The sequence below is a fragment of the Gymnoscopelus braueri genome (assembly GCF_963280865.1).
Source record: "Gymnoscopelus braueri genome assembly, chromosome: 10".
Lineage (NCBI taxonomy): Eukaryota > Metazoa > Chordata > Actinopteri > Myctophiformes > Myctophidae > Gymnoscopelus > Gymnoscopelus braueri.
The window spans coordinates 16,089,333-16,106,681 of NC_137611.1; the positions used below are offsets into that span (position 1 = coordinate 16,089,333).

Below are 17,349 nucleotides of genomic sequence, written 5' to 3' on the forward strand. Positions count from 1 at the left end.
TCAAACAATAATGGTTAATAATGGTTGTATTTGAGTTAATCACCTCAAATAATAATCTGATAACCTGGTAGATCAAAAGGAGGTGGGAGGCTGGTGCCCACCTCTGCAGTAGGCTACACATTGCCATCCAACTCAAAAGTTGCATTAATACACACTACAGAGTATGTATAGCAGACAGTGGTTATTACCAGTGGTTATTATTACTTATTACCAATCATGTTTTTAATTTCAGGGACTGGGATTTCCAGTGGAACTTGACAATCATCTTGATCCTACAGTACGAAACAGCTAACATCCCCAAAGTCTTCATTGTATTGAGGATTGACTTAAAGAGGCTGTGGTTTACAGGCCAGTTTGCTTTACCATTCTGAGAGAAAAAAAAAGAGGGGAAAAAAAGTTAACTCTTTGGTAAGTGAGTATTGTGTGTACTGTATTAGATAATACTGAAATAAACTTCAGGGGGTAACTTTTTGCATACCCTAACCTAGTAGTTAAGGTCACATTACAACATGTGCTTTTCATCCTCTATTAGCAATTAAAAAAAACTCTATTAAGTGATACATTTTGTAGTACATTTTTGATTATATACATTTAAGAGTTATGTTACATTTTGATTATATGCTACATCATTTTCAGCATTTATGTATTGCTACTTTTTGAAAAGGTGGTGTAAGTGATTTATTCATTTATTTTTGTTCAAATAAGTGCTATATTCCAATTCTGATCATTGCTTGTTCAGTAACGGGGATTTCCGGTCTCTCCAGCACTTCAGCACACAGAAAATACATTTCCAGGTTGGGATACCAATTGTATCCAATCTGGACAGAGAACTCATACAGGATACACAAGTTAAATTGAAAGTGATTAGACAAAACATGAGCAGACAAAAATTGGAACTGAATCACAATCAAATGAAGCTGATAAATGGGTTTTCCTTCCTATTAGTAGAGCTTTCACTTGCCAACAACCTTTTATATCACTTACAGCACCTTTAAGGCCAAGATATTAATCAAAGATGCATCATTTATTCCGATCAAGATATGACTGCATTGCAGTCATTACTTTATTTAAGACAGAAGTGTCATCTAAAATAGTTTGTTTTAATTAAACATAATGCAACAGAAAGGCAATACAAAGTACTGACTTGTACAGTAAAAAGAACTCTCACAGTATATTGCTAAAACCATTGTGTAAACATCCAACAACACAGTGCTATCTTCCTCTTCTGTGAATTTCTTGATGGATTTTGAGGTTCCCTAAAACTGTGAAGCTTTTGCCGCACTGTCCACAACTGTAAGGTCTAAGTCCACTGTGGAATCGCTCGTGTCTCAAGCAGTTGTCCTGTCTGGAGAACATCTTTCCGCAGATCTGGCAACTGAACGGCCTCTCTCCCGTGTGCACGCTCTGGTGCGTCTTCAGACGAGTCTTCTGCGTGAAAGACTTCCCGCACTCCAGGCACCTGAAGGGCTTGACTGTCCCGTGGGTGAACTGGTGTGCCTCGAGCTGACACAGGCGGGGGAAACCCCTACCGCACACGGAGCAGGTGAACAGTCTTGAGAGGAGACTTGTCCCCGCTCTCCAGACATGCACGGGACGTTTTGCTTTCAACACACTTCTGTTGAAATGATGATCTTCTGTTCCCTGCGAGGGCCCCGCCTGTTGCAGCCCAGACTGTAGACGGCGTGCCTCCCCGTTGACTGGTTGATGATGTGACACGTGTCTGTTCATGTACTGTTCCGTTTGAAGGGAGTCTACCATTGCAGGCATGTTCTCTGCCAAACTCACCGGTTGCACCTCTGTCTCTTCCTTTATCAACGCACTTAAGTTATCAACCGTGTGGTTGACCTGTCCTGCTACAGTTAATATAGAGTTACAGGAGTTCTGGTTATTACTCTGAGTGGAATACTGATCTGTGTGAGCGTCAAAGAGTTGCGGTTCGATCGAGTCTCCCTCACATAGGTCATGCAAGGAAGGCCATTGCGGTCCACAGTGGTCCTCGGTGACAAACGCATCATTGTTAGATATCTCTGCGTTTTCTATTGTTTCTTGGTTGTCCATTTTGTCGTCAGGTTCAAATTTGACCTGTAAGTCCTCGCTCTCTTCGAGTTGATGGCCAGTTTCAAAGAGTGAATTCACACCCTTCGATTCCGAATACGCGGCATCCGTTTCCAGATCCCCTTGACAGGCTGTGACAAAAAGAAAGAAGAGGTCAGCTCTGTGTTCCCTGAATGAATAAGTCTTCTGATTATGAGCCCTATTTATTTTGCTTACATTTATCTACAAAATATCTAACTAAAACATGTTACTGAAGAATGTTCCCTTCATTCATAGATACACATACACACACTCCAAAATAAATACAGTGAATGACGAATATTATATTATGAAAGTGATAATGAATAGCAAAAACGTATGTTCTTTATTAATATCCACAAAAACGTTTTTGGACCTCAACTACTTCCACCTAATTGACTTTTGCCAGTGAGGCTCTAAGTGTTTTTTGTTAGGGCATTGCTATATGGTTACTACTAGGTTATTACTAAATACAGGTTGCTTGGTGGCTAGGCTACTATGTAATACAACAAGTACTGTTCTTTGCTAGTTGGCTACTGATGTTTGAAAGTTATGTAAGGGATAATTGTCGTTAATAACCGATGAGCTCTATATAACAGACCACTGTCTAATCAAAGACTCAGAGCACCTGCTGCACTGCTTGAATGTTATGCTTTATTCGCCAAGCCGTTTAAGCTATAACTAGGCTAAGTTTGAACTTAGTGTGAGGTGGTGCAACTGGCTCCGGTGTTTAAGATAGTTCTTTCTCAACAACTACCGGCGCGGCGACAAGTATCCCTTCTATACTAACTAGATAGAAGATGACAAGTGGGTGCTGCAGTGCTGCTTGCAGTTATTGCTAAGTTGCAACTAGGTGGTGGTTGCTTGGTGTTTACATTTTAACTCTCCGTCTCTCCTACACTAGATGTCACTTTACACAAAATACACAGAATGACAGAGTTTATGGGGTCGGTGTGCATGATGTCAGACTAGCTCTGGTCTATCCATAGCGTTAGAAGGAGTTCTCCTTAACTCTTTCTAACGCTTTGGACCAGAGCTAATGTCAGACTATGCATGATGTAGCTTCATCATCGTGCATGACTAACCTATCTTACGGTAACCAACCTATCTCTCGCACTCACCTTCTTCAAGGGAGACCTGCTGGCTCCCCAGAAGTACACAGCGTTGTTGTTGTTGTTGTTGTTGTTTCTGGTGCTCGTCTGCGATCCGCGTTATCGCGGCTGCCGCCGCCTCGTCGGCTTCTCTCGCCTTGCACAGCTCCCTCTCCATCGCCTGCAAGCTCCTCTTGAGCTCCTCTATCTCGCCGTCTTTCCTGCACATCAGCTGCAAACTCCTCTTCTTGAGCTCCTCTATCTCCTGGTCCTTCCTGCACATCTCCAGCCGCAGCACCACCGTCCCGTCGTCCACCAGCTTGCCGATCTCCGCGACGGCAGCCTTGGCCAGGACGTCCATGATGGCTGCGATCTGACTCTGAGAGCCGAGGAAGGAGGACGACGAGGAGGAGAAGGAAGACGACATCGTGCCCTACGACCCGGTGGGGTGCAGATCTTTATAGGAGGTGAGTTTTGCTTCTCACAGCCTAGTTATGGAAGGCTGCTCCAGATCAAGAAGACCTCCACCACCTCTCCACCTCTCACAGGTTCTGTTTTGACTTGTTTGTCCGGGAAAATGGAGTGCTGGAAGTGACGCAGTGGAGAGAACCGTAATTCTTCTAATAAACGCGAACGCTGTGTTTTTTTAACCTCTTGACTTGAACCCATAGAGAAAGTAAAATAAGCTTGAACCCCTAGCGTCCTTGGGGAGAAGATATCCTACTATTTGGCAGTGGTGGAAAGTAAGTACATTTACTCAAGTACCGTACTTCAGAACAATTTTTGGGTATTTTTTTTTACTTTATTGGAGTACTTAGCTCTGGTGCATAGCCTTAGAAGGAGTTCTCCTTAAAAGTGGTATCCTGACCTGAAAATTCATTTTCTTTTTCAATAAAGAGTTGGAGTGACATGGAGACTCCTGTTACTGAACAAACACTCTATAGAAATGAGTAGTATCAGAATATAGAGCTATTTAACACTTTTATTTAAACCAAAGAAAATCACTTAACTTATACCTTTAAGTGTTTTTTAAGTTCAAATTCAACATATTCAGATGACACACATTCTATTTAGCTTTTTATTTATTTATTACAAATTAATTATTCATTTGTTCGTTCATTTGCACACATTTCCACATTTCATATTTTGTAATGGTTAGATATTCCACTTTCAGTTCCTGAGTTGTTGTTGTTGTTGTTTTTTGTTTTGTTTATGCCTCCTCTTGCATTTTTGAGTGAGCTGGCAGCCGGTGTAGCTAGAAGTTAGTTGCTTGAACTGTTATTGAAGTTGACATTGAAGTGTATGTAGGATACAAAACAGAACAATAAAATTAATATACAAAAATATTTATGTAAAAACTCTCAAATAAAAATACCCTCCAAAAAAGTAATTCATGCTACAAATAGAAAATGTGAGTTTGTACAGCTTCTGTTTAAAAAACATTCTTTAACAAATAGACATACATAATTATAATCTTTAAAAAATAAAAAAATAAAAAAAAGCATTGCTCTCAATTAATCTTTTACAACAGACTCCTTTGACCTAAGACACTGACTGGAAAAGGCCTTTACTCCCCCCTGTCTTCATTGAACTTCATGTCCCCTGTCTCTCTGCCTCTCCCTCTCACTGTTCTCCCTCTTCTTCTCTCGCCTCATGGTAGCCATGGCAACAGCTTCGTCAAAACACATACTGGGGCCGTGTCTGGGCGTCGCCCCTTCCTCCGCATCCCTCCTCTTCTCGCTCTCCTTCTCTCCTCCCTTGAGAACCTGCAGCCTCTCCTTTTTCCCTCTCGTGCTCTCGTCGTGCTCCTCCTCTCCATGCGCTCCTTGTTCTCCCGTGCACGCTTTTTCTTGTCCACCTGTTGTTTCCGCCTCCTCTGCGTCCCTCTCTTTGTGCTCGGCCACTGTAACTCTGGATGAGGACTCTCTCTCTCTTTCTGCGTCCCATATGTCCCTCTTCTGCTGCTGCTGCTGTCGAAGGCCCAGCGCCGTCATCCTGCAGTGCTGTGGTTTGGGCGGCACGATTGGGACCGCTTTCACTTGGTACACTTTATGTGGCGTTTGTTTGGAGATCACCAGTGTTCGGCCTACACCCCCTGGCGCAGAACGTGGCCTGCTCTCTCCGTCCTCGCATTTGCCCTGCCCCGGGACATCCGTGCCCCCGGTCTTGACCTCACTCTGTGTTTTCTCTTTTTCACACACAACCGTCGGTGCTTGAGGTTGCTCCTCGTTCATCGCCGCCTGTTCACTCTGCATTTGTTGTTCGTTTGAATTCCCGTCACCCTCGTCTCGCTGGAGCTCCCACGGCTTTTCTTCTTCCTTCGCGGCGTGCGTCTCTGGAACGTCAATATCCGCTTCGGCTACCGGTGGCGAGTCGATCTCTTTTCTCTGTACATCTAACATCGTCTCTTGGTCCTCCGAGGGCAGCCCTTCCACCAAAGACAGATCCGTGCCTCCCTCCATGACCTCTGTGGTGACTTCTGCTTTGAAGGCCTCTACATCATCCTTTTCTTTCCTCTCTTCTTCTGAAACTGTTGTCCCTTCGCCGGCCTCCTGGTCCGCCTCTTCATGTTGTCCTGTCTGCTCATCTCCCTCTCTGACATTGCATACGCCTTCACTTGCATCCTCCTCCTCACCATGCTTACTTTTGTCATGTTCTAGCTCTTCACATATAATGTCCTCAATTTCGTTCCAGATGTCAGGATTTCCAAGAGCATCATCTTCCTCCAGCTTCTCCTCATTACTTTCTGTTACTTCCAAGTTATCCTGTTCTTCTCCTTGTGCCTGACTTTGTACCACATTCATCCTCTCTTCTGCTGTATTGATCCCATCTTCTACCGTATCTCCCTCTCGCTCCTTCACTTCTTCCCTGTCTGTCGTAACATCAATTTTATGAAGCTCTGGCACACTTACAGAGGAATCTTCCAAAATCTCTGCGGACAAATCTACAGTTTCCTTCTGCATAGAACAAGAAACCGTCTCAGAGATTGGACGTGAGATCAGTACCATGTTTTGGGCCTCATCTATAATTTGCATGGGTGCCAAATTGTCTCCTTGTGCCTGACTTTGTACCATATTCATCCCCTCTGCTACTGTATTCATCCCCTCTTCTACCATCTTCCCCTCTCGCTCCTTCACTTCTTCCCTGTCTGCCGTAACATACATTTTATGAAGCTCTGGCTCGCTTTCAGAGGAATCTTCCAAAATCTCTGCGGACGAATCTACAGTTTCCTCCTGCGTAGAACACACAGGAGAAACTGTCTCAGAGATTGGACATGAGATCAGTACCATGTTTTTGGCCTGATCTATAATTTGCATGCATGCCAAATTGTCTGTTTCATCATTGTCCTCAGTCCTTGGTTTGGCAAACTCCTCATGGCAGGCAGCTAAAGACTCTGAAGTGAAGGGTTTGTCACATGGAGCTCCAGACTCTTCTGTGACACCTGCGTCAACTAAATGGTGGCTGTCTTCTGTTGCAGTACTATAGGAGAAAGACAGAAAATTACCTGTATTATACTCATTGATAATATACTAAATTCATATACTTAAAATCTTTTAGTTTGGTTTTGAAATAGACTATTTTATATTTAAACCATAATTATACTTTGTCTACGACTGTATTACTTACCGAAAGTAACTGGTTTTAATTTAATACACAAAGACACAAAAAGCCATTTATGTGTGGATAGGCTCATTAGGCTGATTCCTTTGTTCTCATAAACAATCTTTTGAATTGAAATGCATTGATCTGGTCAAGACAAAAAAAAGGATAAGTGAGAAACGATTCACTCATATAGTTCTTACTTTTGCATCGCCAATTCGGAGTCTGGATCTTCCTCCTCCTCATCACCCCCCTTCAGTTGCCTCCTCTGCTCTGGTTCCTCCTCGTCGTTTAGCTCCCCCTGCGCCATACTCTCAATGTTCAGTTCATTACGTGTGGCACATTCACTGTCCAGTGGTGTGGGCTCAGAGCTTTGTGACGGACCAACTCGAATGGTGTTCACAATAAGACTCTCTGGTTCCAGAGCTGTCAGTGGGGGGGATGAGGAGAAGATGTCTCCTCCATCGGCACCTGACACAGACCATGTCGGATGGGGGAACATGTAACCAGACGGGAGAGATTTATAGAACATGTTATCTTCTTCCTCGTCACTATCATCTCCGCCATCCTCCTCGTCGTCATCATCATCCTCGTCGTCTTCAGAGGACATTTCGACTGGGAGGAAGGGTAGAGACATGAAAGGCAGGCTGCGGGACTTCATATGTCGTCCGTACGCGTCGGCGGACAGCGGCCTGTGCGAGCGCAATTGGGTTGGTATCTGTGCCTCTATGGGTTGCGGGGCTGTTTCAGACCTCCGCCGCTGGGGCGTCTCTGTGGATGGAGGTGGCGGAAGTCTCTGTTCCTCCATGAACTCATACTCATTTTCATAAAATGGAGCTTCCACAGAGAACTCGTCTACCTGTGGAAAGACGAGACAGAGAGAGACAAGTGTATATACATTACTGTCTGTTGTCCTGTGGATAGTGGTTGCATGTTCTGTGACTGCTACATGTATACAGACTGCTAACGCACGCACGCACGCACGCACGCACACACACACACGCACGCACACGCACACGCACACACACACACACACACACACACACACACACACACACACACACACACAACACACACACACACACACACACACACACACCTGGTTGGAGACACTGCAGTCCAGATCATCCAGGAAGTTAAAGTTGTCCTGAACATATCCTGACAGCTCCTGCTCATCGACCTCAACCTCAGTAGAGTTGAGGATATGAGACACATCGGACACGCTGTCATCTCCGCTGTCATCTCCGCTGTCATCTCCGCTGTCATCTCCGCACACTCCGGTCTCCGAGATAGGGGAGTCCGGAACAGTTGCTATATGCTGTCCAGCTTTCATTTCTGCAAATGTTAGCCAGTCTGAGATTAGCAACATTTATATTACATTACATTATAGGCTACTGCAAGCAAGAAGCGGATCACTGTCACAGTGAGGTAGAAAACATTCCTTTCTTTGTAGAATAATAGTATAAATCGAAAGGTGCATATAGTGCATACTGTATAAGCACTAGGAAGAAAAGGAAAGAGATAACAATTTGCAATTGGTGTGTGTTCTCGTTTTGTCTCTTGACTGTTTTCCAGTCAGCCTAAGTGGACAGCATTTATGATAAATGTGTACATGGTTATGAAAAAGACTTGATAATCAAATTACCCATGTAATCATCGTCTTCTTCATCTTCAGTGTCTTCAGCGTTGTCATCGTCATCACCACTATTGTCTATCAGAGCTCTCAGCTCTGATAGACATTCTTTACTTTCCGCCTCCTCAACTCCCTTCTCTTTCATTCCTTCGTCTGTCTCCTCGACACCCTTCTCTTTCACTCCTTCGTCTGTCTCCTCGACACCCTTCTCTTTCACTCCTTCGTCTGTCTCCTCGACACCCTTCACCTCCTCATCTACACTACATTTCTCCTCCCTCCCACTTTCCACCTCCTCCTGTCTCACATTTTGTCCATTCTGCTTGGCCCCTTTCATGTCTTCCACCTTGACATTGGCCCTTCCATCCTCCTCCTTCCCCTGCTCCATTTTTCCCCCTGCATCCTTCAACTCTGCCTTCTCGCCTCCCTCCTTCCCTTCCGCCCTGTCCCCTCTGTCCATCTCCCTGCCAAAGTGGATGACCCTGTCCCCCCCACCCCCTCGCAGCAGGTTGGAGGTGATGTGGAGGGGCACGGTGACATACTGAGGTCCTGTGATGTGCATGGCCGCCCGCCGGCCCGTTTTAGATGACATTCCCGGGGATCTGGACAGATGGGTCTGGCCCTCGCTCACTCCTGTGGTCCCTGCTGCTCCTTTGGGATCGAGGAGGTTATACGTGCCCTGGGTGCCGGAACCCCCACTCACCATGCCACCGGTGCCCCTGCGATATGTCACAGCATACCCGCTGCCACCTAGACCCCCAGCAGTGACCTCCGAGCCCACCTGGGGAGAGGGCACAGCCAGGGGAGACATGATGGTTGAGGGCGGACGCTGGGCAGTGTGTGTGGAACCTGGAATATATGATACATGGGTTAGAACTGGATACTTCTACTGCTACTGTAACAACATCAACAACAACAACTAATAATAATTATTATTATTATATTATTATTATTATTATTATAAAAGCAAGTTCAGACCATAATATTTAAATTTTTTGATATTCTATTAAACCCAACTCCCCTGATAAGTAAAAGTCAAACCTAAGTTAAATGTAGTTATTGTTAGAGACAAAGTAAAATACAGATTTGTATTGATATGTGGATAGTTTGATTCGTAATTCATACTTCTTCTAAAATTAAACTATTATGAACAAAAAACAGATTGAATTCCATAAAAGCAGCTACAGAATATTAACACATTAATTTCTCTATTAGGATACAGAATGCTTCAAAATTAGTTTAGGGAACAACCACCAGTACCGTCATTGGGAAAGGACGGGGAGCTCAGGCAGTCCATGCTCTTGGCTGGTCTCAAAGGAGCCATGTCTTTCTCTGAAAAGAAGCCAGAATATCTGGAGTTGGGTGAAAGGTACTCACATGTTTTACGTACTCACATGTTAAGCTCACACTGCGACGCATTGTGAGCTTGTAGATAGGCTATTTTCAAATGGCCGAAATGTATAGGCTAGGGCTGAAGTGGTTACTCTATGTTTTGTAATAATAATCAAATTCTACAAAGTAACTAGTAACTACATTTTTCAAATAATTGTAGTGGAGTAAAAGTACAATATTTGCCTCTGAAATGTAGTGGAGTAGAAGTAAAAGTACTGAAAATTGAAAATACTTAACCCATTTAGACCTGAGGCCGATGCTAATAACGCCTTCTAAATCTTTTTTCTGAAAAACTTCAAATATGTATTCAAAAATGTCAAAAAATTATGTTGCTATTGCTATATACTGCAACAAGAACCCCAAAAGGGGTTCCCGTCTTGAAAGGTATAGTTACAAATAGGGGTTCCCGCCAAAAATGGGTTAAAGGGATATTTCACTTTCAGTGAAAGTGAAGTAAAAAATAGCTCAAAATTGTACTCAAGTACTTCAGTAAATGTACTTAGTTACTTTACACCACTGGTGAAAGGTTGAATGAACAAGAATCCCCATCTCCCAGATCAGGGATAGTTTATGGCCAAGCCACAAAGCTCAGCATAACGTTTATTCAAACTGAAGAGTGACCCTAACCTTGGTTATTGATTAAAAGGAAAGAAAACAATTATTAGCATAATGTTAGGAAAGTGCAGCAATGTATAGCTTGGTATGAGACTGTGAACCTGTCACCCATAGCAAATAAGATCATATCCATAGCAAATCCCTTTAAAGGGATAGTTCACCCCCAAAAGGACTTTTGTTTCAATCAATTACTCACCCTGTAAAGGCTTGATTTCATGTAGAATTGTACTTTTTTTTCTCACATTTCTTAATTAATGAAGAATCCAAAAATTAAGAATATACAGTACTTGACGAAATGAAGAAATTTGAAGATTAACAGCAAAACGATATCACAAATCTGTTTTTAAACTCCAACACAACTCTCAAAGTATAATCCAATTGTCCTGTACCCAGTCTGTGATGATGGCCACATGTGACGGCCACACCAGCAGCCACACAAAGTTGGTAAATCATGGTGGGCACCATGGTGGGCACATGGTGGGCGCTTGTTTTCAGCACCACATGGGGACTACAGCACAGCTGGTTTATTGCAAGTTTGGTGATAAAGTTTGATGACCAGCGGACCGGTAGGCAGCGGTTCCGGTAGGAGACACAAAGGAGACTCTTTTGTGTCTCCTACCGGTACCACTGCCGGTCATCAAATGATTGGCTTAGGAATGCGACAAAAACAAAAAAAATATCCATGAATTCAAGTCTCCATGGGGTGACTAATCGATAGAAAAAAAGTCATTTTGGGGATGAACTATCCCTTTTTAAGGGTAGGTAGGATTACAGTAGAAGCACTAGTTGAGGTGAGGTCACACTGCCATGTACCTTTGACTGAGTGCTTGTTCCTCCGTCGTTGGCCTCCGATGTTGAAGATGGACATCCACTTCCTCCCTTTGAGGGACCCTTTCCTCCTGGAGTAAATGATACACATAGAGACATCATCAGTGTTGGGCAATATTACTCAAGAGAGTAATATGTTACTTATTACATACTGCATTACTCCTTAAAAAAGTAATAATATCATATTACTCAGAGTAATATGTTATTACTTTTACCTTTGCCTCACTTTTGCAGTAATACCTTACACTACTCGTTACTCTGTAAAATGATAATATTACAGTAATATATTAAAAGTAACTTGTTACTATCAACACTGGACATCATCCAGTGTATTCATGCACCTACAGTATATTGTCTCTCTTCCTAGTGCTATTAAACCAGAATGAGTAATGAGTACTACTGGCTTGTAAATCTCACTTTCATCACTTACTTTTCAGTGTTTTCAATGATAGAATGGTAGGATCTCATGGCAAGGGGACCGTCACCAGGGCTGATGTTACCATAACTGTTAGTACACTGAAGGGGAACATGCCGGGAAAATGGCTCCTCCATTGCTGTAGGGGATGGGAGGGACTTCCGCCTTGCAGATTGTACACCTGCGTGAGGCAGGAGGAAGTTAGCTGTGTGTGTGTGTGTGTGTGTGTGTGTGTGTGTGTGTGTGTGTGTGTGTGTGTGTGTGTGTGTGTGTGTGTGTGTGTGTGTGTGTGTGTGTGTGTGTGTGTGTGTGTGTGTGTGTGTGTGGGCGGGGGGATGAATTACCTAGTTCAGGGAACAGCTGTGACACGTGGGTGAGGATAAACTCGACCACGATAGACTGAACCCTCACCTCCATGAAGGCTGCAGTACCATTGAACCCAGATGTCTCAATGTCCTTGGACCTTCACGTATGTGAAGGAAGGGGGGAAGGAAGGAAGGAGGGAGGGAGGGAGGGAGGGAAGGAGGAAAGGAGGGAGGTAGGGAAGGATGGAATGGAGGAAGGGGTAAAACATTTTTATAACTTTAAGAATTGTATTCATACACGACTTTAACACAGCATCTCATCAGTATTCTTGCTATGCCTCAAACCTAAGGTCTCTTTAATTAAACTCAATTTAAGTTGGAATGTAGAAATGTAAATCCTCCAGTTATATGACAGTATACATAGTGTAGCCTGCTCATTTCATGAGAGGTGTCTGAGTGAAGAGAATACGTGGGCATTCATCATCTTGCTCAAGGATGCTTTAAGATACACTGCAAGATTCTGACTGTCAATTTAAAGTTATACTTCATAAATTAGCTGTCTGTCCTGACAAAGAGAGGTAATTGCAATGATCTCCAACCTACAATACAGATGGCAGTCCATTTAGTGTCCAATCCAGCTGCTTCAAATAATTGTATTGACATTGTCAATTGTCTGTGTTCTACCCATTCCCCAAGGTTGAAAATGGAAGAGTAGCGAGACCACATCCAACCACTGCAGACGTGCCAGTTATATTAACAAACTCTACTATAAATATTGGTTAAATTAATGTTTTACTCATTAAAATAAGTCCAGCAATGTACCTTTAACTCTGAAAGTGACATTTACACTCTCAGAGTTAGATTAACACTCTGGGTTTTACTTTACGTAGAGTCGACATAAAACACGTACCCAACATATCCATGTATATAACAGACATGAACCCACCTGAGTAGATTAGGGGCCCAGACGATGGCTAGGTTCCTGGCATGCATGTTGGTCTCTGGGGAATGGGAAGCCATCTTGACGAGGTGACACATCAGAAACTCCAGTGTCCTGAAAGAAACCAGGTATATAGGGATGCTTTAAAATGAAGAAATGAAAATGCAAACAGTCCAAATGACTGACTGAGTGGAGTTGTTCAGAGGAGGGCAGGGAAAGGGATCAACCAAACAAACAGGCCTCAGGACAAATGCAGTGAAGATTTGATCAATTTCACCTGTATGACTTAACCACATGAAAGTGTCCCTATTCTGGGGCAAACATTTTGTGAAATTAGCCGATCCACAAGCGCACTACACGTCGCTGTCATTGTAGCTTGTAGATTGGATATTTTTGAGATATCATTGTAGAGCGAGGGGGGTTAGTATAGAGTTTTGATTGATTGATGTACTTTATTTAGTAAGACATGAGAACAACAGTACATGGAAGTACACATTCACAATACAAGAGTCCTGGGTGACTCCGGTCAATTAAATATAGGTTTTAAGTGATTAATAAGACATGGCTCTATTTAGGGATTCAATTCTCACCAGTTAAATTGACTCTCAGGATTCGGCTGTGTCATGTTGTATTACCTGTAATGGAGTGGTGGGAGCTCTTTAAGCACATCTTTGATTTTTACCAGACGTTCTTCCTCCAGCTGAATGGCCACAGCCTCCTGTAGTAACAAAACCATGCATGTGGGGTTTAGGTAAACATGGGCTAAAGGCCCTTGCCCCTTGCTCACAGAGTCCAATGATATTCTTTATTGGTCAATCAGTTTTTTAACACACCCTATAAAACATAGGAAATGAACTAGGTTTGATTGGATTAGTTTTTCTTGCGAAACATTCTTTGGGCAAGTGGCTTGTAAAAGCCCTGCTGGCAACCCCTAGAGGCCACGCTGCCAGATGAAATGTTGGCCAGATGAAATGAGGAAAGGCCATATGGGTCACCAAATCCGCAGGGTTCATCCTGCAATCTGCCTTTTAGATTATGAGACATTTTGGCCCTGAGGGCCGTACTAGAAGAAAGGTCATGCACATAGTTAGAGTTCTTCCTCCAGGGAGCATGAATGTACTTAGCAAGTTTCACTGCAATCTACCCATTATAATTTGAGATAACTGGACATTTTGGCCTGAGAGTGGCACTAGTGGAAAGCCCATGGAGCCACCAAAATCTGTAGCGCTCATCCTTGCTGCCGGCACATTAAGTTTCATGAAAATGTGCCCGTTAGACTTTGAGATATGTGCAATTCTGCACACACACACACACACACACACACACACACACACACACACACACACACACACACACACACACACACACACACACACACCGTAATATCATAAACGTATGTGTTAAATATATTTGTTGTTGCAATGCAGAGCAAAACAACTTCAATAATTTAAATAATTACATTTTACTTAAGCCACTTATGTCCTATAGGCCTATATGCTTAGTCATATACAACAAATAGCTAAAATAGACAATCTACAAGCTCACAACACATTGTGATGCGACGCGTTGTGACTGTGAGCTTGTCGATCGGCTACTTGAAAGAAGAGTCTTTTTTATGTTCACCTACAATGATATGTCCATAATAGGGATGCCAAGTTGAAAGTGGTTAACGTTGATGTGACTTTGATTACTGCCACTGGCCACTGTCTCTGAGACAAGATGGAAAGAGATACTCACAGCAAACTTGTCATAGAGCTGATATGTGAGCAGGGGGTTGGGCAGCTCTCTGAAGTAGGCCTTGCACAGAGAACTAACACAGTGGATGTCCTGCAGGTACACATCCTTGTGGAGATCTGGGCTCCCATCACTGTCAAACTCACTCCTGGACAGGCAGACAAGCGTATGGTTAAAACTGCACACGCACACACACACACACGCACGCATGCACGCGCTCTCTCACACACACACACACACACACACACACACACACACACACACACGCACACGCACACGCACACGCACACGCACACACACACACACACACACACACACACACACACACAGGCAATTACACAGGCAAACAAATGAATACAATAATTTTGTAATGTAGTGGGATAGAACAATAGAATACATTTTTATATAGTAAATAGCATATGGTACTACAGTTGCATACGCACATACACACACACACAGTATTTCACCTTAATTTCTGTATGTTGGATGACACCCCAGACAACCTATATATTCCATCCACTACTCCTTGCTCTTCAATAAACGCACTGCAGCTCCGCAGAACCGGTGGAACTGCGGAAGAAATGCCAAATGCATGTGTGAATGGACAGTAACAGTCAAATCAAATGTTGAGGGACATATTATTGCAGAGTGGACTTTCAAGGGGTATTGATAATTGATTATAGACTATTGGTTATTGACTTTTAAAAGAAAACAGTTAAAGGGATACTTCACTCTCGGGCCGGGGACACATTTAAAAAAAATATTAAAAATAAATGAAAAAAGTTATGGAAAATTCATGGCCCCCTCACACATTAGTAGGACACTCTAATGCGTGAGGGGGCCATGAATTTTCCATAACTTTTTTCATTTATTTTTAATATTTTTTTTAAATGTGTCCCCGGCCCTAAAGTGAAGTATCCCTTTAACTATTATAAATTAACATTGTAATGTTACCATTACCAACGCCTTTACTCAAAAGTAGTACAATTGTGGACAATTTAGAGGATCATTTACTGTATATCTCCTAACATCTTCTACAGATGCATATTTTATTTAAAGACAATATAGCACACAGACAGAACATTTACATTGGATGATTATTTAAATCCCCAATAATAGATTAGATTACTATTTGTTTGGATGTTTTTAATGTATAATAGTGTAAGGGACCAGGCAAGACCACTTCAGAACAGAATGTACAGTATCATTATGGAAAGCAAGCCCTTGACTTACTCTCTTGACTGCAAGCAGCCAGATGCTCCAGCAGATCACAACCAAACACCTTCTCCTTGTTCACCACTTTTCTCCGGACTCTCCGCATCTTCTTCCCTTCGACAGAGCACGGCTCACATCCAGACTGGGCTGTTCTGTTCAGAAGTGGTGCTTGTGTTTGTTGGACGTATTATGGTAGTGCAGTGTCAGGGCATACTGCCACTTGTGTCTTGCAGACAACCCTGCGAAGTTGAAGAAAGCAGTTAAGTTCACGTGTACGCCAACTTCACAACACACACACAGCAGTTAATCCAAAATGAAACTGTACTGTGCACTGAATCCACCGCATACTGTATGTCACTCTACACTTCCCCCCGTGCCCTCATTTTATTTTCAATAATCAGGCCACACCCTTAGCCTTGTAGTTCTCCTATTTTACTGGAGTAATTATTGAATCTTATCAACTCAGTCATTGCCGTGTTTGCTTCTGAACTGGTGGTATACCTCACACCTCTGCTCAGGCCTTGTGCCTGTAGTGTTGACCATAAGCTACTGTTGCTCACCTCCCTTGCTTGCTTGCCTGCCTGTCACGGCCATTGTAGGTCTTCTGACAGTATAGCGGAAGTAAAGCATTCTCTCTACGCCTATGTGACTCCAAGCCTAGAAAATACATAGTCTCATCTGTGGAGGTTCAGCCTAACCCCACCTATCCATCTCTTTGACACCTGCATCTACATCCCTCTGTCCGCCCTCCCTCATTCTCTACTTAGTGTTAGTGTTGAGGTTTCAACATGGAAATATAAGAACAATTAGCTTTTAAAAAAAGAGAATGCGAATGTTCCTACCTTCACGCTGTGCACCGGGACACAAGCAGCAACAGAAAATGGTGACGCAAGAAACCACTAAACTTCCCCTGTTGACTTCCTGAGTGTGTCTCTCTTGCTGTGTTTTCTCTTTTTCTGTGTGGCTCATATTGCTGCATGTATTGAACTGCAAAATCAGTTCAATTAATCTACAGTAAATGACCGATCTATTATATTTGATTCTGTGCAGAACCACGTCTGCCTGTTTGAGACTCAGGGTAAAAAGAAAATATGGTTTTCTGGATTGTTTATGACATCCAGTATGTTCTTTTTAAACTTTAAAAACATTTTGATTGAGCCTCACATTAATTCATTCACTCACTCACTCACTCACTCACTCACTCACTCACTCACTCACTCACTCACTCACTCACTCACTCACTCATTCATTCATTCATTCATTCATTCACTCACAAGAGAGAAGAGAAGAGAATGAAATATTATTAATTTGTCACTTACGCAGAATAGGTTTGTCCAGTTCCCAGGTTATTAAGTATGTCATAAAATATAACCCTTAATTGGTGTTCATATACTGTAAAAGAAAAACCTGTTTTTGAAAATCTCATTAAACCTGACCTTAGTGACAGACTTGTTCACTAAACAGTGGCACACACACACACACACCATTTAGATATCTAACTTGTTCACCCA

At 42.9% G+C, this 17,349-nt stretch overlaps 2 protein-coding genes across 2 annotated transcripts; both read right to left on the bottom strand.

Moving 5' to 3' along the window:
* Positions 1–1,087: 1,087 nt before the first annotated feature.
* On the bottom strand, positions 1,088–3,730 carry LOC308093245 (uncharacterized protein). Its single transcript, XM_080439516.1, has 2 exons — positions 3,195–3,730; positions 1,088–2,186 (listed from the first exon to the last, which is right to left on the bottom strand). The coding sequence occupies exons 1-2, from the start codon at positions 3,589–3,591 to the stop codon at positions 1,213–1,215; spliced, it is 1,371 nt and encodes a 456-aa protein (XP_080295642.1). The 5' UTR covers positions 3,592–3,730; the 3' UTR covers positions 1,088–1,212.
* A 516-nt stretch (positions 3,731–4,246) lies between these two features.
* LOC308093204 (uncharacterized protein) lies at positions 4,247–16,707 on the bottom strand. The gene is made up of 14 exons (XM_080439460.1): positions 16,681–16,707; positions 15,857–16,077; positions 15,091–15,193; positions 14,627–14,771; positions 13,525–13,607; positions 12,896–13,003; positions 11,989–12,107; positions 11,660–11,825; positions 11,215–11,300; positions 9,655–9,726; positions 8,410–9,243; positions 7,864–8,099; positions 6,968–7,623; positions 4,247–6,644 (listed from the first exon to the last, which is right to left on the bottom strand). The coding sequence occupies exons 2-14, from the start codon at positions 15,942–15,944 to the stop codon at positions 4,748–4,750; spliced, it is 4,593 nt and encodes a 1,530-aa protein (XP_080295586.1). The 5' UTR covers positions 15,945–16,077; positions 16,681–16,707; the 3' UTR covers positions 4,247–4,747.
* Positions 16,708–17,349: the final 642 nt, after the last annotated feature.

What these genes read in the sequence shown, in the direction of transcription:
- LOC308093245 (XM_080439516.1), bottom strand. Translation starts at nt 3,591, where the DNA reads ATGTCGTCTTCCTTCTCCTCCTCGTCGTCCTCCTTCCTCGGCTCTCAG. An exon ending in GCAGGTCTCCCTTGAAGAAG is followed by an intron (nt 2,187 to 3,194) that starts GTGAGTGCGAGA and finishes TTTTTGTCACAG; the next exon opens with CCTGTCAAGGGGATCTGGAA.
- LOC308093204 (XM_080439460.1), bottom strand. Translation starts at nt 15,944, where the DNA reads ATGCGGAGAGTCCGGAGAAAAGTGGTGAACAAGGAGAAGGTGTTTGGT. An exon ending in TCCAACATACAGAAATTAAG is followed by an intron (nt 14,772 to 15,090) that starts GTGAAATACTGT and finishes CTGCCTGTCCAG; the next exon opens with GAGTGAGTTTGACAGTGATG. An exon ending in AGAAGACGATGATTACATGG is followed by an intron (nt 8,100 to 8,409) that starts GTAATTTGATTA and finishes TAACATTTGCAG; the next exon opens with AAATGAAAGCTGGACAGCAT.